Genomic DNA, 19,993 nt, shown 5'->3' with positions numbered 1-19,993 from the left:
TAAGTAAATAAAGCAGATAAATATAGAAAGATAACTTATTCTTGCCTGAAATTTTAAAATAGTTGCACCCCACTAAATGAAATTGGGCTTCCACTATATCCTTTTCATCCTTTCTAATTACTTTCCCTAACCTCCACAGAGAGAAAGTTTAATTATTTTTCTCTGTGTGTGTGTGCGCATGTATATATATATTTGTATTTTTTTTTAATGCAGGAGAATTACCTTGTCAAGCATACCTTTTAATGGATTTCAACCAGCCAACAATAAAAATACACAGTACCCCCAGAGGTGGAAAACAATATATTAATTTATTTCCAAGAAAACAAAACAGGGACACTGACCACAAGATGGATACAGTAGTTTTCAGGACATGCCCATAGGCTAGCAGAAATCCACTGGTCCAAACACTGCACTCTCCCAAAATTAGGGTATTTAAGACACAGGAGAGATTAACCAGCAGCTGACATGTAAACATATTCTATCCCAGAAAGATTTCTCTTTGTACATAAGATCCAGTGTAAAACATTACTCCTTCTCTGGTGTTGGTAATTCAATAAGTTGAAAAAGACTATTTTTAGGTTGTGTTAAGACACCCCCCTGCATTCCCTGACCCTCAACCCTCTACCCGGATAGAATTCCATTTTTTTCAGGGGTTGGCTAAAAAATCTTTCCTTCAAAGTTATCCCCTTTAAATATGATTTACATTCAATAGGTAAAAATAACAGAAAAACAAAGTTATGTCAATTAAATGTATATTATAGTAACTATTTTCTTAGCATAAATAAATATTTAGGAACTGACTGGATTAGAAGAATACTCAAGTAGACTTCACATTTTTCTGAAGTGACGAGACTTTTTCCTCAGTATTACTCTGAGACCACTCTCTAAACCTACCCTTCTGTGGTAAACCAAATATGACTTTATTTCAACTTCTCTCAATATTCCACCTCATGAAACAAACTTGGAAAACCTGTAAGAGAATTCCATTTCTCAGTGACTTTTGTTTCCTAATGCTTAATAACCTCTGTAAGCCTCAGTTACTTCATCTGCAAAACAGGGATGATGGTGAGAGCCTCACAAGACTGTTGTGAGGTTTGAATGAAATGTGACACACAGAGAACTTAGCAGAATGCCTAGAACGTAGTAGGCTTCTCTCCCTCTCTTCTTTCAAGTAATTTCTGATTTAAAGCTCAATCTGTAATTACTTCCTCCCTAGACTGACATCACTAAAACCTGCAATTGAATGTCTTAAAATACAAGCCCTCTGTACGAGCCTCTGGAGCAGCTTTCCAATGTTGATATGATCACTGAGATTTTTGGAATGATGAACCTTCGGTCTTCTCATCCTTGGCTCAGCACACATCTGGGGCATTGGAGACACTCAAATATTTAATGAATATGTGTTGAAGGCATGAATGAAGAAGGGATAAGCACTAGAGAGGCTCGCCTACACCTGAAAACTCTTAAAAATCAAGGCACTTCTATCAACATTGTACAGTGACTCAATACTATGGAGTAGCTAAAAGCCTTACAGGATAGATAGAATTTGGTCTCCACGTTGTAGGTAAGATATCTTGTGAGTGGTGGTGGGAGGTTCTGGAAGAGGAAAGTGAGTCATCTTGGGGTATAGAGACTTGAGAATATATCCCTGCCAACAGGGATATATATATATAAATGTGTGCCAAAGCCCACATTTCCATGCAAGAGCACCTCTTTTCAAGGAGTATCTTCATTCTTGTAAGAACGTTTCAGTGCTCTCAATAGGAAATGATGGATAAGGTGGAGCCATAGTAAATTCTAGTATATAACAGAAATGTTCTGTTGCCCAGGCAGGTCCTTTTACTGAAGCAGCAGGCAGTTGGCTCGTGCTTTAAAGCATATCTTATCTTTTGTTCACAACCTTATATTAAATATAGAACTTTAGACATAGGTCAACTAAAAATGCTAGTGTTGAAACTCAGGAACAAGTCTCTTCCCAATTCTAGTAGCTCAAGTTTTAAAAGAAATTGCTGAGTACCCAGAAAGCTGTTTCTATGCCTGTGTGCAGTTGAGCAAAGAGGATTGTCTATTTATGCCTGGCTATAGAGGGAAGATTCCTCCTTCAAAGAAACCCAATCCATATTTTCCTAAACAGCATCCTCTATAATTTTCCCTTTCATTAGAACATTTATATATGATGAATATCTGGTACAGAGATCTGGTGACAATTACATTTATCCTATAACCACAACAATAGTGTAATGTGAAGGGCAAGCAGCCAGGAGCCATTAGCATGGCCAAAGGACCAGGATTGCTCTAAGCAGCCATCCTGTTAGCATATTTCACAGTATGCAGTGGACATTTAAAAGGATGATTATGTAGCCAGCTCCTAAAACCATTGCCGTGGTCCTGAAACCTTTAACATGACAAGGGCAAGAGTCTTTTACAAAGAAAGGTTCTTTTTTCCTGGCTGGGATTTCTCTTCAGTCATGAGTTACAGTAGATCAAAAATACCAGCTAGGTTGTATTGCAGTTTCACTCTGATTGAGGGTTCTTTCTCGAAGCCTCAGTTCGAGGCATTCCACAGTAAGGGGGTACGTGTTAAGCTCAAACTTGTTAGCAAACAGGCTTGGTGAATTAATCAGCCACTTTAAGTCACCGTTTCCATAGATACAAATGCCATGTACGTAGTGGCCTGCAAAGGGGAGAATGAGAAAACAGTCAAAACATGCTTGTTTTCAAAAGTCAAGGGCACTGAAACAGAACGGTCGTTACTGCTTGACTACTGAGAAGCTAGAACTTTGCCAGTCACTATGGGGTTCAAATGAAATAATCGTGTACTCCCACTCCATAAGGAAGACAGGGGGTACAAATACATATCTGAAAAAAAATGAGTGAGATAATACAAGGCAATAATATGCTATTAAATGAAGAGTTATGGGTGAGAGATTCTAGAAATATACAGATAGGAGAGGTCTTTCTGGGTAGCATTGGTGAGAGAAAGCTTTATATCATTAGCCCAGGTCTCTTTCCTGAACTCTGGCCAAATCGAGCTGCCTTCTTTATATCCACTTAGATGTGTAATAAGCCTCACTAGTTTAACATGTCAGGACTGAACCCCTTACTTCTTTCTGCTCAAACCTGCTCCTCTCCAAGTCTCTCCCATCTATCCTTCAGGACCCTGGGCACATAAATGCCAGGAGGTCAGGGATTTGGGGATGATTTTGTTCACATCTGCATTTCCTGTGCCTGGAGTAGTTCCCAGAAAATAGTCGGTGTTAAATCAATAGCTGTAGAATAAAAGGGTGGAGAAGGATGAGTGGAATTGGAGAGTGAGCGATGGGTAGGATTGGGGAGCATCTGAATGATGGATGCTGTTTTCAGCTGAAAGAAGTGCCTTCAGAAAAACTGTAGAGATGCGGATTTTCTTCTGGAAAAGAGGGTTTTGTTGGGAAATGAATTTGAACCAAGAATGGTAGGAAGTATTTTCCAGAGGTTCTGCTTGGCACATTGTAGAAAAAACTACTGATTAACGGACTTAATACACTAAAGGGTTTGGCCTTTTACCGTGCAAGTAGAGTCCTTGAAAATTTTTGAATAGAATAAAATTATGAAAGTGATTTTAGCAAGATTAAGTTGGAAGTTTTGCAAGGTATAGTAGACTACAGTAATAACTTAGATGTAAACTAGAGTTTGTACAAAGATAATGGCCAGGACAGTGGGTGGGGGAAGGAAGGATGGTAAAATCACTATTACAGGACAGAGGAGGACGTGGTGATTGATTAAATGTGGGTGGGGAGGAAGTACAGAGTAAAAATCTCTGCAGAAAGAAGACAGAGGTGTAGGAAGTTAAAGAGTAACTAGGTAGAGAGAAGAGAAGAAAACAAGAGCATGATGTGATTTCTGGTGCTCAGAAGATGAAAGTAAACACAGAAAGAATATTTCAGTCTGAGACAGGCAGAGGGTTCATAAACAACGTTGTCTTCATGATAGTGGCAATAAGTATGTGCTTGCAGAGAGGAAGAGTGAAAATGCAAGCGAGCAAGGGGACAGAGTAGAGGGTCCACATATAACCCTGAGCACAGATGGTGGTTAGGCTGGTGAGAATAGGCAACTTCTTCTCCTGAAATAGGAGGGAAAATGGGAGCATGTGTCCAAAATGCACTAAGGATGGAGAGAAGAGATGACTCGATGAGGGAATTGATTAGGGGATTCTAAGCAGTGTCCTGAAAGGCCTTCCTAAAGTTGAAATTGTCATCTTTTAAGAGTGAAGAGACTATTTTAACATAAGATGGAGAGCTAAAAAGGTGTGTTGTGGAAGGGGCACTAGGAAAATAAAAAGTGGCCAGCATGGAGGGCCTAGCTGAAGTTGGATAGGTTTAGGGCACTTCTGTCATGTTCTTTAGCAGTTTTCAACCTTCGGAAACACAAATGGAAAAGAGCTGATGATGGGGTGATGTCAACAAGATAGTAGAGCAAATACCCATCCTGAAAACAGTGGAAACACCACAATCAACTTTCCCAAAACTCTGGAAAACAAATCAATGATAGCAGCAACTCAACAAATGCTGGCTCAGAAAAAAAGAAGACCCCAAAATGGTAGGAAAGCAACAAGCAAACTTGTCCAGTCCCCTCCCCTTTCTTCAGTTCCTTGTAGCAGTTTGTGTGGTCTAAAGTGGCAGCTTTGTGACCCACACATATCAAGTATGGATCCTAGGAGTCAGATTATCTTCACACCTAAATGAAAATACTGGTTATCTTTGTACTTCACCCCAAATTGGCTCAACAGAAGACTAACTCCAAGCGTGTGTCTAAGTTGCCTGATGTAGAATTTATCCAGGACAGAAAAGGCACAGAAAGGTGGAGACGAGCAGTAGTGTAGAAATGAGCTGATTAGAGCTGTCTGAGGAGAAAGGTTGTGTGGTTCAGACAAACAGCACAACCAGGTACTCCAGGAAGAGAGATTGTGGAGAGAAACTTCTTTTTTTGAAGGGAAAACAGTTTCACACACTGGGAAATTCTCAAAAGCCAATGCAAATGCTCAGGGCAAGATGCCTGCTCAGAAAGACCTGGGAAGAACCCAACTGTTTACCCCAGACTTTAATCTGTAGGCTTAGCATATAAACAGGGCTAAGTGTTGAACAAGAGTTTCTACACAGAGCCAAACTACAACAAAACCCTGGGGAAGAGGGAAAAAAAATCTCTATTAGAGTCAGCACATGAAAATATTCACATGCTCATATTTCAATGAAAGGTCACAAGACATACATAAAAACAGGATGAGAAGGTTCATTCAAAGGAACAAAACAAAGCAATAGAGGAAACAGATATTGGAACAACTAAGCAGAAACACTAAGTCTACTCTCCTAAATAAGTTCAGTGAGCTAAAGGAAAACATGGACATAGAACTAAAGAAAATCAGGAAGATGATGCATGAACAAAAGGAGGAATTATGTATTTCGAAGAGGAACCAAACAAATTCTGCGACAATATAATAACAGATACAAAAATACATTAAAGGAGTCCAACAACAGATTTGAACAGGCAAAAGAAAATCCATGCACTAGAAGAAAGAATAATTGGAATTATGACTATGAAGAGCAGAAAGAAAAAATGAAAAAAAAAGTTAACAGAGCATAAGGGACTTGTAGGACAACACAAAATGTAACAACATATGCATAAAGGTATCCTGGAAGTAGATGAGAGAGCGAAAAGTGGGTAGAAAGAACATTTGAAGACTTCCCTCTATGTGGGACATGACATCTAGGGGTGAAAGTCTCCCTGGCAATGTGGGCTATGACTCAGGGATGAGCCTGGCCCTGGTACCATGAGATTAATGATGCCATCCTGACCAAAATGAGGAAAAGAAGTGGGACAAATAAGGTATCAGTGGCTGAGAGAATTCAAATGGAGTCAAGAGGCTATGTTGGGAGCTATTGTTAGGCAAGCTTCAGCAAGATACTACAATCTATAACAGATTGCCAAACCCAAACCGAAACCATTCCTGCCAACCCTAAAGAACACCTAGGGCTTTATATGAGATTCCAGAAACCTGCAACCTCCAAATGGGTCCCTGGACCAGATAAGTCCTGAAATGCAGAGGCACCAGCCTGTCCAGAATATCAATGAGTTCCATTCCCCTCCTCCATATTATCAACAGCCCCTTTTAACCTGAGACAGTTAGAATGGGCATAGCCTAAATACCCCCTAAAGATTGGGGTAAAGATCAAAGGAGATGGTGGAGTTATTCAGAGAAGGTAGGGTTTAACAAATGAGTGCTGAATCATTATATTGATTTTCCTTTTAGTTTCTAGTGTCTTATAGCAGCTAGTAGTAAAAACCTAAAATTGTGGAATTGTAACCCATACCAAACTCTGAAATCTGTTCTACAACTAACTGTTGTGGTGTGCTTGAAATGTGTTGCTTTTTTGTATATATGTTATTTTTCACAAAAGGGGGAAAAAGTTGATTGTGATGACGAATGCAAAGCTATATAATACTATGAACCACTGACTGTACACTTTGGATGATTACATGGTATGTAACTATATAATATATATCAATAAAATTGCATTTAAAGAAAAAAAGAACATTTGAAGAACTATGGCTAAAAACTTCTCAAATTTGATAAAATACTGAACACACACATCCAAGAAACCCAACAAAGTCCAAGAAGGTAAAGTCAAAGAGATCCATAATGAGATACATTGTAATTAAATTGTTGAATGTCAAACACAAAGAAAGGACCTCAAAAGCAGCAAGAAAGAAGTAACTTGTCATACATAAGGGAAGAGTAAATGCTGATTTCTCATCAGAAACCGTGGAGGCAAAAAGTAAGTGGAAAATTATTAAAATGCCAAAAGAAAAAAATTACTAGCCATGAATTCTCTATCTGATAAAACTATCCTTCAAAAATGAGGGATGTTATAGCAGCCCATGGAGGAACATGTGCATTCCTGAGAGAAGAATATTTTTTTGTTTGTTTGTTTTTTCTTTTTTAAATTTCCAAGCACATTTTAACAAGTATTTATACAACAGATTTTAAAGTTTGGTGTGGGCTACATTTCCATGGTTTTTCATTTTTCCTCTATCTGCTCCAAGACACTGGAGGGGTTTCATATTATTTTGACATAACTCATGGTAATAAATGCATTTTATTTTATTATTATTATTTGGTTTTAGCGGAGAGTTTGTTTTATTTTTTCAAATCTTTCCACAGAAAATTTAAAGAACATATAAAAGTAGAAAAAAAGCATAACAAACTCCAATGTATCCATTTCCCCCGATTCAACAAATGTTCATTCACCACCTATCTTGACTCATCTGTACCCTTCAGTTCAAAGCAGATTCCACACTTCATCACATTTTGAACCTAAATCTAGTACTTCCTGTACCCCTCAATTCATGAAAAGAATATTCTAAACATACAGTAAGAATATTACCACCTCCAAGTTTTCCACTGAGCATGGTTTCACTAAACTCTTTAAAATGTAGCATTCTGCATTCACATTTCATTTCAATACATTTTACCTACTGTTTCTTTTATCTTTTAATGTTCTTTATTGTATAGTATAACATATATACAAAGCAAAGAAATAAAAAAGAAATAGTTTTCAAAGTACTCCTCAACAAGTGGTTACAGGATAGATCCCAGAATTTGTCATGGGCTACCATATGATCCTCTCATATTGTTCCTCAACTGCTCCAGAATATAGGAGGCTACAGGGCTTAAATATTTTTTTATCATCACAATCAACTTTTTTCCTTCTTTTTTTGGGAAAAATAACATATTTACAAAAAAGCTATAAATTTCAAAGCACAGCACCACAATTAGTTGTAGAACATATTTCAGACTTTGACACGGGTTACAATTTCACAACTCTAGGTTTCCACTTCTAGATACTCTAACATACTAGGGACTAAAAAAGATATCAATTTAATGATTCAGCATTTATATTCATTTGTTAAATCCTATCTTCTATGTATAACTTCACCACCACCTTTGATCTTTCCATCTCTCTCTTTAGGGTTGTTTGGGCTATGGCCATTCTAAATCTTTGATATTGGAAGAGTCTGACACTAATAGGGGATAGGGAGAGGGAACTATCTGATGTTCTGGAGAGGCTGGGCTCGGTTTCAGGACTTATCTGGACCAGGGACCCATCTGGAGGTTGTAGGTTTCTGGAAAGTTACTCGAGTGCATGGAATCCTTGTGGAATCTTATATATTGCCCTAGGTGTTCTTTAGGATTGGCTGGAATGGTCCTGGTTGGGGGTTGGCAGGTTATGACAGGTAGCAAGGTCTACCAGAAGCTTGTGTAAGAACAACCTCCAGAGCAGCCTCCGACTCTATTTGAACTCTCTCTGCCACTGATACTTTATTAATTATACTTCTTTTCCCCCTTTTGGTCAGGCTGGAATTGTTGATCACATGGTGCCAGGTCTGGTGTCATCCCTGGGAGTCATCTCCCATGTCTTCAGGGAGACTTTCACCCCTAGTTGTTCATGTCCCACATAGAGGGGAGGGCAATGATTTCACTTGTACAGTTGGGCTTAGAGAGACTGAGGCTACATCTGAGCAACAACAGAGGTCCTCCAGAAATAACTTTTATGCATGCCTATAAGTAGCCTAAGCTTCTCTGCCAGCTATATAAGCTTCACAACAGTAAGCCTGCTGATCGAGGGCATGGCCTATTGATTTGGATGTCCCTAAAGTTTGACACAATATTAGGGGATTTCCTGATGGTAAGGTTTAATAGTTCCATATTCTTTCTCCCCTCCATCAGGGGACTTTGCCAATACTTTTAAATTATCTGCTTAACATACCCTAGGATGTTTACAGGCATAACAATAATCTACACAGGATTAAAGGACCTCTTTTTTATTCTGTGCTTCCTGTGTTTCAGTTGTTCAAATGAGCTATACAGATAGGTTGAATTAAATTATACACTATAGAAAATTTCAGTTCCAGATCAAATAAACCTTTCTTCCATTGGTCTCAAAGAGTATGTGTGGTTCCAAAATATAGCAATATGTCTTCCTTACCCTTATGTTCTGAATTATTTTACCTGCAACCTGTTCGGCTTCATTCTTATCTCTAAATATCAGGTTACATATATAAAACAGACTCTCAAAACCCAGAAATAATAATCACCACTTAGGACTTTATGTATCAGCTCTAAAGCTTATAATCTAGGTCCCTGTTTTCTCATAAGCATTTTCTAAATGTGACCATACCATTGTTCTTTTCTTGTTTCTGGCTTATTTTGCCTCACCAAATGTCCCACATGTTCATTCACATCATCGCATGCCTCGCAACGTTGTTCCTTTTTGTAGCAACACATCCTTCGTTCATAAGTATACACCATCATTCGCCAATCTACTTTTCCATCAGTGCATCCTTCAGCCACTTGCATTCATCGGGCATCATGTACAGGGTCCAAAGTCCACAGTCCATCAACATTTTCAATTTTAGTTAATTTCATTGTTCCCAAGAGAAAGAAAACCAATAAACACACCCGTGCCAAATAGGAAATCTAAACCTCCTCTTAACTCTTGTCCCTCACCCCATTATTTACCTCTGCTGTTGCTGTGGTAGTGCTGATGGTTTACTTTTTGAACATAGCTTTAGCATGTAATAGCAGTTTTCCCCTTGTATCTTGGACTTAAACACTTTATACAAGAATCATATCTTTGAAGTAATTCTTATGAGAACTCATTCATATTTCTAGTATGAGTCAGTGGGACACATAGGTCTATACAACCCCTTTCAATCTTGCTCATCTTCCATATGGTAATATTACTTCTAGATCTGCTAGAGAATCATCTTCGCTCTGATCTATTCCCTTACATTGCAGTTCAACCTCATGAGCTAACGGTTCACCCTTCTCTAGCTTCTATGTATCTCTAAGTCCCTATATTCTGTATTATAAACCTCTGATTATACCTTTATGCTGGTCATAAAAGTGGAATCAAACAGTATGTATACTTTTGTGTCTGACTAATTTCACTCAGTATTATGTTCTGGAGGCTTATCTAGCTTGTCATGTGCTTCAGGATGTCATTTTGTCTTACTGCTGGATAATATTCCATTGTATGTATATGCCACATTTTGTTGATCCACTCGACTGTTGATGGGTATTTGGTTTGTTTCCATCTTTTGGTGATTGTTAATAATGCTGCTATGAACATTGCTATGCAAATATCTGTGTCGTTGCTTTCAGCTCTTCTGGGTATGTACCAAGTAGTGCTATTGTTGGGTCATAGGGCAACTCAATATTTAGTTTCCTAAGGAACCGCCAAACTGTCTTCCATAGTGGCTGCGCCATTATACATTCCCACCAGCAGTATATAAGTGTCCCAGTTTCTCCACATCATCTCCAACATTTATAGTTTCCTGTTTGTTTAATAGCAGCCATTCTTACAGATGTGAGGTGGTATGTCAGTGTAGCTTTGATCGGCATTTCCCTTATAGCCAGTGAACATCTGTTCGATCTGTATTTACTCTCAGAAAAATGCCTATTCATATCTTTAGCCCATTTTATAATTGGATTGTTTGTTCTTCTGTTGTTGAGTTGTATGATTTCATTGTATATATAGGAAATCAAACCTTTGCCTTATATGTGATTTCCAAATATTTTCTCCCATTGAATTGGCTGCTTCTTCACCTTTTTGACAAAGTCTTTCGAGGTGCAGAAGCGTTTGATTTTGAGGAGTTCCCATTTATTTGTTTTTTCATTTGTTGCTTGTGCTTTGGGTGTAAAGTTTAGGAAGCTACCTCCTATTACTAGATCTTGAAGCTGTGTCCTTACATTTTCTTCTAGAAGCTTTATGGTGCTAGTTTTTATATTTAGGTCTTTGATGCACTTTGAGTTAATTATTGTGTAGCATGTAAGATAGGGGTCCTCTTTCATACTCTTGGCTATTGCTATCCAATTCTTCCATGCCCAATTATTGAAATGACTATTTTGTCCCAGTTCAGAGGATTTGGGGGCCCTGTCAAAAATCAGTTGACCATAGATTTGGTGGTCTATTTCTGTACTCTTGATTCGATTCCATTGGTCAATGCTTCTGTCTTTGTGCCAGTACCTCAGTTTTGACCACTGTGGCTTTATAATAGGTTTTAAAGTCAGGGAGTGTTCATTGTCCCACTTCGTTCTTTTTTTAGGATGCTTTTACCTATTGGAGTTCTCTTTCTCTTCCAGATAAATTTGGTAGTTAGCTTTTCCAAATCTTCAAAGCAGGTTGTTGGAATTTTGATTGGTACTGTGTTGAATCTGTAGATCAATCTGGGGAGAATTGACATCTTAACTATATTCAGTCTTCCTATCCATGTGCAGGGCATGTCTTTCCACCTGCTTAGTTCTCTTTTGATTTCTTTTAGCAACATTGTGTAATTTTCTGTGTACAGGTCCTTTATGTCCCTAGTTAAGTTCATTCCTAAGTATTTGATTCTCTTAGTTGCTATTTTGAATGGAATTTTTTCCTCAATGGACTCCTCAGCTAGCTCATTGCTTGTGTATAGAAATGTTACTCTTTTTTTTTGCACATTAATTTTATATCCCATCACCTTGCTGAATTTGCTTATTAGCTCAAGTAACTTTGCTTTAGTTGCTATTTTGAATGGAATTTTTTCCTCAATGGACTCCTCAGCTAGCTCATTGCTTGTGTATAGAAATGTTACTCTTTTTTTTTGCACATTAATTTTATATCCCATCACCTTGCTGAATTTGCTTATTAGCTCAAGTAACTTTGCTTTAGATTTGTCAGAATCTTCCAAGTGTAGTATCATATCATCTACAAATAATGAGAGTTTTACTTCTTCCTTTCCAATTTGGATGCCTTTTATTTCTTTGTCCTGCCTGAATGGTCTAGCTAGAACTTCTAGCACAATGTTGAATAATAGTGGGGACAGTGGGTATCCTAGTCCTGTACCTGATCTTAGGGGGAAGGTTTTCAGTCTCCATTCAGTACAATGCTGGCTATCAGTTTTTCATATATTCCCTTTATCATATTGAGGTTGTTACCTTTGATTCCTAACTTTTGGAGTGCATTTATCAGAAAAGGATGCTGAATTTTGTCACATGTTTTTACAGCATCAATCGATATGATCATGTGATTTTTCCCTTTTGATTTGTTAATGTGCTGTATTATATTAATTGATTTTCTTATGTTGAACCATCCTTGCATTCCTGCCACAAACCCCACTTGGTCATGGTGTACAATTCTTTTAATATGCTATTGGATTCGATTTGCTGATATTTTATTCAGAATTTTTGCATCTATGTTCATTAGGGAGATTGGCTTGCAGTTTTCCTTTCTTATAGCATCTTTACCCAGTTTTGGTATTGAAATGATATTAGCTTCATAAAATGAGTTAGGTAGAGTTCCTTTTTCCTTAATTTTTTGGAAGAGTTTGAGCAGGATTGGTCTTAGTTCTTTCTGGAATGTTTGATAAAATTTCCCTGTGAAGCCATCTGGCCCTGGGCTTTTCTTTGTAGGAAGATTTTTGATGACTGATTCAATCTCTTTTCTTGTGATTGGTTTGTTGAGATCTTCTATTTCTTCCTGAGTCTGTGTAGCTGTTTTGTGTGTCTCCAGGAATTTGTCCATTTCATCTAAGTTGTCTAGTTTGTTGGCATATAGTTGTTCATAGTGTCCTCTTATGATTTCTTTTATTTCTTCAGGGTCTATGAAAACGCACCCTTTCTCATTTCTGATTTGTTTATTTGCATCCTTTTTTTTTTCCTATGTCAGTCTTGCTAGTGGCCCATCAATTTTACTGATTTTTCTCAAAGAACCAACTTTTGGTTCTATTGATTCTTTCTATTGTTTTTTTGTTCTCCCATTCTTTTATCTCTGCTTTAATCTTTCTTATTTCTCTTCTCCTATTTGCTTTGCTATAGGAGTTAGTTTGCTGTTCTTTCTCAAGTTCCTCCAGGTTTGCTGTTAAGTCCTTGAGTTTTGCTCTTTCTTGTTTTTTAATATAGGCATTAGGACAATAAATTTCCCTCTCAGCACAGACTTTGTTGCATCCCTAAGTACTGATAAGTTGTATTCTCATTTTCATTCATCTCCAGATAGCTACTGATTTCTCTAGCAATTTCTTCTTTGACCCACTGGTTATTTAAGAGTGCATTATTTAATCTCCATATATTTGTGAATGTTCTCATTCTTTGGTGGTTATTGAGATCCAGCTTCATCCCATTGTGATCAGAGAAAGTCCTTTGAATAATTTCAACACTTTTAAATTTATAAAGACCTGTTTTGTGCCCCAGCATATGATCTATCCTGGAGATTGTACCATGAGCACTAAAGAAGAATGTATACCTGTGCTTTGGGGTCCAATGACTTAATATACGTTAGTTCTAATTCATTTATCAAGTTATTTAACTTCTCTGTTTCCTTTTTGACCTTCTGTCTGGTTGTTCTGTCTATAGAGGAGAGTGGTGTATTGAAGTATCCTACTATTATTGTTGAAACATCTATTGCATCCTTCAGTTTTGCCAATGCCTGTCTCATGTACTTGGAGCTCCTTGATTGGGAGCATAAACATTTATGATTGTTACATCTTCTTGGTGAATTGACCCTTTAATTATTATATAGTGTCCTTCTTTGTCTGTTATGACATCTTTACATTTAAAATATATTTTGTCCGGTATTAGTATAGCTACTCCTGCTTTCTTTTGTTACTTGCATGGAAAATCTTTTTCCATCCTTTCATTTTCAGTCTATTTGTATCTTTGTGTCTAAGGTGAGTTCTTGTAAGCAGCATATAGCTGGATTGTGTTTCTTGATCCATTCTGCCAATCTGTATCTTTTAATTAGTAAGTTTAGTCCATTTTAACATTCAAAGCTACTACTGAAAATGCGTTTCTTGATTCTACCATCTTATCATTTTAATTTTATTTGTCAGATCTATATACTCTTTTCCCTCTTTCTCTTTGTATTTTTTAAATTATCCTTAGTGGTACTTTTCAATTCTGTGCCCTCCTCCAGACCTCCCTCTCCTGTCTGGTTTTTTCAGCTGACAGAACTCCTTTTAATATTTCCTGTAGGGTCAGTCTCTTGTTGACAAATTCTTTCAGGACTTCTTTGTCTGTGAAAACTTTAATCTCTCCCTCAGTTTTGAAGGACTATTTGACTGGGTACAAAATTCTTGGTTGGAAGTCTTTCTCTTTCAGGATCTTGAATATATCATACCACTGCCTCCTTGCCTCCAGGGTACTAGTTGAGTAGTCTGAACTCAGACTTATTTGATTTCCCTTGTATATAGTAGATTGTCTTTCTTTTGCAGCTTTCAGGATTTTCTGCTTCTCTTCAACATTTGACAGAGTGATTAGTAAGTACCTTGGGGAAGGCCTATTTGGATTTATTCTATTTACAGTTCTTTGGGATTCTTTGACTTGTATATTTATGTCTTTTATGAGGGTTGGGAAGTTTTCCCCCATTATAATCCTCAACTACTTTTCCTAGTCCTTTACTCCTCTCTTCTCCTTCTGGGACACCAGTGATTCTTATATTTGCATGCTTTGCTTTGTCTATCATTTCCCTGAGTTCCTATTTAATTTTTTCCATTTGCTGTTTTGAGTCTTCAAAGTCAATTATCCTGTCCTCTATATCACTTGTTTTTTCTTCTGTTTCTTCAAATCTGGTGTTGTGTGCCTCTAGTATGTTTTCTATTTGGTCAACAGAGTTTTTACTCTCAGTGATAGCTGCTATTTTTCTATTTATTCTTTCAAATTCCTCTTTACTCTTCTACTGTCTTCTAGATCTCCTTTATGTCATTTGCCATCCCACTTATTTTACTAAGTAGAGTTGTATGAACATCTTTGATTAGCTGTTCCAGCATCTATGTCTCCTCTGGTGATTTAATTTGGTCATTATGCAGGGCTATATCTGTCTGCATTGTGATTTGCTTAGTGATTGTCTGCTGTCTTCATGGCATATAAATATTTTGACAGATTTACTTTGGGAGTGGATTTCTTCCAGTAGTCCAAACCCTTGTGTTTGGTCGTACAGCAGGGAGCAGGACACAGGGTGGGCACTCAGTGCGGTGATTTGTTTCAGGGCAGGTATAGGTGCAGGAATAGGATGTCATGCTGATGCTTGTGAATGTGGATGCCTAGTGGCCAGGAAGGATATAGGTGTGCAGGTGCACTGGTCTGGGGGGTGTAACCCTGGTGTGCACTCGTCTAAGGCCTGGGGCCCTTTGTTCGCATGCGTAGAGCTATGACAGCAGGTTGGCATTATGCCTTTGTGGATTGGGGGCAGATGTGACCCGGCTGTGCAGGTCAGCACTTTCTCCAAGAATGATGTTTTTATGTTAATCAGCGCTCAAAGATAATACAAAGTATTAACTCCCTTAGGGACCAGGCTAATTGATTTTCCATCCAGTCCCAAGACCTCACATTTGATTTATTCAAGTTTCTGCCACTCAAGGAAGTGCCATTCTTTGCTCCATCCTTTTCTGTTTAACGGTGCCAGCCACCTTCGTTCTCCTTCGCTTTGTGGGTTTTCAACTCTTAGAATGCTGGACCTTGACAGTAGTAGCATGAATCGGTACGAATCAGACTCCCTTATAAGATGTCAACAGACAACCAAGGAGTGGCACTAGAACAAGAAAGATGCAAAAACAAACAAACAAACAAACAAAACACTCCACCCATACCCTCCCAGAAGAATCATTAGATATGATAGCCAGAAAATTCTGCTCCCATTATAGGCAGGGGCAATGTCCCCTCTGTTAGCAGGAAGCAGTTACAAAAGACTGACCTCCCTTGTTCAGTACCTCTTAAGATTATGGTTCAGAATTCTCTGAGAAGCAGTTAGACAGGGAAGGATGGAGGGCAAAGTGACCTGAAGACCCATAACAAGAAGTTTCTTTTGGTGCATGCACACCGAGCCCTCATACATCTAACCCTCCCTCAGGGTGGCACCTGAAAAGAACCAACTAAAATTCTGGATTTTTAAAAACTGTACTTATTTCTCTGATCTTGTTATTCTTCTACCTAGAAAAAAGGAAGTTCTTCAGAAAGGCACTTCTGAGGAAATCCCAGGTGAAGATGAAATGGATTTTGATTTAGTTTGGATTTTGAATTGGCAATTTTTAAAAATTTGTCCAGTAACATTTAATTTTTTATAAATTTTTTTTATTGTGAAGAATAATATATATTACCAAAAAGCAATACATTTCAAAGCACACCACAGCAATTGGCTGTAGAACTGATTTCAGAGTTTGGTATGGGTTTAATTCCACAATTTTAGATCCCTCCTTCTAGCTGCTCCAAGACACTAGATACTAAAAGAAATATGAGTATAATGATTCAGCAGTCATACTCTTTTGTTAAATCCTATCTTCTCTGTTATAATTCCACCTTCTCCTTTGATCTTTCTCCCAATCTTTAGGGGTATTTGGGCTATGACCATTCTAACTTTTTCATTTTGGAAAGATCTGTCGATAACATGGCATAAGGGGATGGAACTCGTTGATGCCCTGGAACAGCTCGCCCCTCCAGGCCCCAGGACCTATCTGGTCTAGGGACCCACCTGGGGGCCGCAGAACTCTGGAAAGTAATTATAGTGTATGGAATCCTTGCAGAATCTCAAATTAAAGCCCTACGTGTTCTCCAGGATTGTCAGGAAAGGTTTTGGTGGGGCTCCACAAACCATGATAGTGGCAATATCTCGCTGAAGCTTGCATAAAAATAGCCTCCAGAGTAACCTCTCAACTCTATTTGAACTCTCAACCACTGATTCTTTATTTGCTACAATTTCCCTCCCCCTTTTGGCCAGGAAGGTGTTGTCAATCCCAAGGTACCAGGGCCAGGCTCATCCCCAGGAGTCATATTCCACGTTGTAGGGAGACTTTGACTGCTGGATGTCTGAATGGGCAATTAAAAAAAAAAACTCAAGAAAAAATAAATAGTTCTAGAGAGGCAAATTTGCTTTTTTTTATGAAATAAGGGACTTGAATGTTCGGTCTCTTTGCCTCTAAATTCTTATAACTGAGAAGTTAGAACTTAAGAAATAATTATGATTTGAGTCAATATAGATATTTCTTTTTACTTTCTAGTATGCTAGACTAGCCAGAAGGAAATGCCTGAAATTGCTGAACTATAATGATTGCATAACTGTATAGCCTTTATCTTTTGAAATTGTGATTGTAAAAACTTTGTCACTATAAAAAAATATTTGCAAAGCATCCTTGGGGGAATGGTGAAAAGGGGGGAAAACTCAACTTCCCCAAGTGGAGAATTCTTGATTTTATCACAAGTAGTGGGGACAACCAAAGCAACAGGTGGAGCCCTCAATCTGGGGGTTTGTTCATATGAAACTTAACCCTGCAAAGGATAGGCTAAGCCTACTTAAAATTAGGCCTAAGAGTCACCCCCAGAGAGCCTCTTTTGTTGCTCAGATGTGGCATTTCTCTCTCAGCCAACACAACAAGCAAACTCACTGCCCTCCCCCTCTCTACGTGGGACATGACTCCCAGGGGTGTGGACCTTCCTGGCAACATGGGACAGAATCCTAGAATGAGCTAGGACTCAGTATCAAGGGATTGAGAAAACCTTCTCGACCAAAAGGGGGAAGAGCGAAAGAGACAAAATGAAGTGTCGATGGCTGAGAGATTCAAAAAAGAGTCGAGAGGTTATCCTGGAGGTTATTCTTATGCATTATATAGATATTACCTTTTTAGTTAAGGTGTAATGGAGAGGCTGGAGGGAAATGCTTGAAAATGTAGAGCTGTGTTCCAGTAGCCAGGTTTCTTGAAGATGATTGTATAATGATATAGCTTTTGCAATGTGACTGTGTGATTGTGAAAACCTTGTGCCTGATGCTCCTTTTATTTACCTTATCAACAGACAAATAAAACATATGGATTAAAAATAAATAAATAATGGGGGAACAAATGTTAAAATAAATTTAGTAGCTTGAAATGCTAGTGATCAGTGAAAGGGAGGGGCAAGGGGTATGGTATGGATGAATTTTTTTCTGTTTTCTTTTTTATTTCTTTTTCTGAATTGATGCAAATGTTCTAAGAAATGATCATGATGATGAATATACAACTACTTGATAAAAAAACTTTGTCACTTATACCCTTTATCCATTTTTTTAACTTTAAAGTCTTATAATCACAAAGCCTATTCCCTTAGTTAATGAAGGAACTTGAGTCAGCTCAGAACTCACCATTAACTTGTTCTTGTAATGGTTATCTTAGTTCTAGTATAGCTCCACTCCTTTACATCTGTAAGTTGTCTCTACTTATACTAGTTATTGAGATGGTAACAACTCTATCTTCCCTTGTTTGAATCCATAAAAACCTTAAACTCCTTAGACTGGGGTGGGGGTGGGGTGCAGATTTTTAGGATAATGGGCCTAGCAATATGTACATAACAATATATTCTTTCTCTCTTTGAAATCCCAATGTCATAGACTGGCTGTTATGCGCATTGGGGTGAGAACCCACTGCTTTGGTGTGGAATCATTCTCTTTGCACCTTTCCTGAAATTCTATACTTACTGCAAGGCAAGCTCTAATATTGCATTGCTGTATAAACAAAAAGAGTAGGGTTTTGATATCACAGAAATATATATATATATATAATAGATTATTTCACTGTTGGCTGCACATAGCAAATAAAATATTTGGTGTTTATAAAGAAACAAAAAGAGGGATAGATTAAGACATCACCAGATAACCAAAAGCTGAGGGAGTTCATCACCATAAGACCTGTATTACAAGAAATGCTTAAGGGAGTTCTTCAAGTTTAAAGGAAAGGACACTAGACCACAGCTTAGAGCTGTATGAAGAAAAAGGGGCCACAATAAAGGTAATTACATGGGTAAATGCAGATGCCAGCGTGATTGCACTCTCAGTATGAAACTCTGTTTTTATATTACAAAAGGTCTAAAATCAAATGCATAAGAAAAAAATCTGTACTTCTGTGTTCTTTGGCACATAAAATATGAAGAGATAATCTGTGAAAAGAAAAACATAAAGGGGGGTACAAAGGAGTATAGGAGCTGAGACTTTGTATGTTACTGAAGGCAAGTTCTTATCAACTCAAATTAAATTGTTATAGATTTGGGATGTTAAGTTTAAGCCCAAGCTAACCACATGAAAATATCTAAATATTATACAGAAAAAAATAAATGAGTATAGGATCAAACTGTTTCACTACAAAAGATCAGACATACACAAAAGAGGGCAACAATGGAAGAAATGAAGGACAAAAAAGGGCATGAGATGTACAAGAAACAAATGACAAAATGGCTGAAGTCCTGCCTTATCAGTAACTACTCTCCATGTTAATGGGTTAAAGTCTCTAATTAAAAAAAAAAAAAAAAAGATAGAATGGATTTAAAAAAAAAACCATGATCCAACTATATGTTATTGTCAAAAGATTCAACTTAAACCCTAAAAGGCAAATACATTGGACATTAAAAGGATAGAAAAGCTATTCTATGAAAATGGTAAGCAGAAGAGAGTTGGGTAGCTATACTAATATCAGAAGAATTAGACATAAGTCAAAATTTGCTGCAAGTAACAAAGAAGCAAACTCTATTAATAAAAGGGTCAATCCAAACATAACAATTATAAACATATGTGCACCTAATAACTGAGCCCCAAAACATATGAAGTAAGTATTGCCAAAACTGAAAGGAGAAGAAATAGTTCCACAATCACTTTCAATAATGAACAGAACATCTAGACAGAAGATAAATAAGGAAACAGAGGACGAACGATACAGTAAACAAGCTGCTTTACTTGTTAGAGATGCATACAGAAATTCTACCCAAAAAAGGCAGAATACACTTTCTTCTCAAGTACACTTGGACCATTTTCCAGGACAGACCATTTATGTTAAGCCACAAAACAAGTCTCAATAAATTTAAAATAATTCATACAATGTATTTTCTCCAACCCCAATGGAATGAAGTTAGAAATCAATAACACAAGGAGAAGTGGAAACTTTGCAAACATGGAACCACACCATCTTAAATAACCAATGG

General features: G+C 37.6%; 1 protein-coding gene across 6 annotated transcripts in view; it reads right to left on the bottom strand.

Annotated features, from left to right (window-relative positions):
• Positions 1-289: 289 nt before the first annotated feature.
• Positions 290-19,993, bottom strand: part of GCNT2 (glucosaminyl (N-acetyl) transferase 2 (I blood group)) — a 208,094-nt gene continuing 188,390 nt past the window's right edge. For all 6 annotated transcript variants that reach the window (XM_077143647.1, XM_077143646.1, XM_077143645.1 and 3 more), the window contains one exon: positions 290-2,674. In XM_077143647.1, the coding sequence (XP_076999762.1) occupies positions 2,484-2,674 (191 nt within the window). In that variant the 3' untranslated portion in view covers positions 290-2,483. The remainder of the gene's footprint in view (positions 2,675-19,993) is intronic.

Source organism: Tamandua tetradactyla, chromosome 25 (genome assembly GCF_023851605.1).
Source record: "Tamandua tetradactyla isolate mTamTet1 chromosome 25, mTamTet1.pri, whole genome shotgun sequence".
Taxonomy (NCBI): Eukaryota; Metazoa; Chordata; class Mammalia; order Pilosa; family Myrmecophagidae; genus Tamandua; species Tamandua tetradactyla.
The sequence above is the reverse complement of the archived record's forward strand: the minus strand, read 5'-3'. Positions and strand labels throughout refer to the sequence as shown.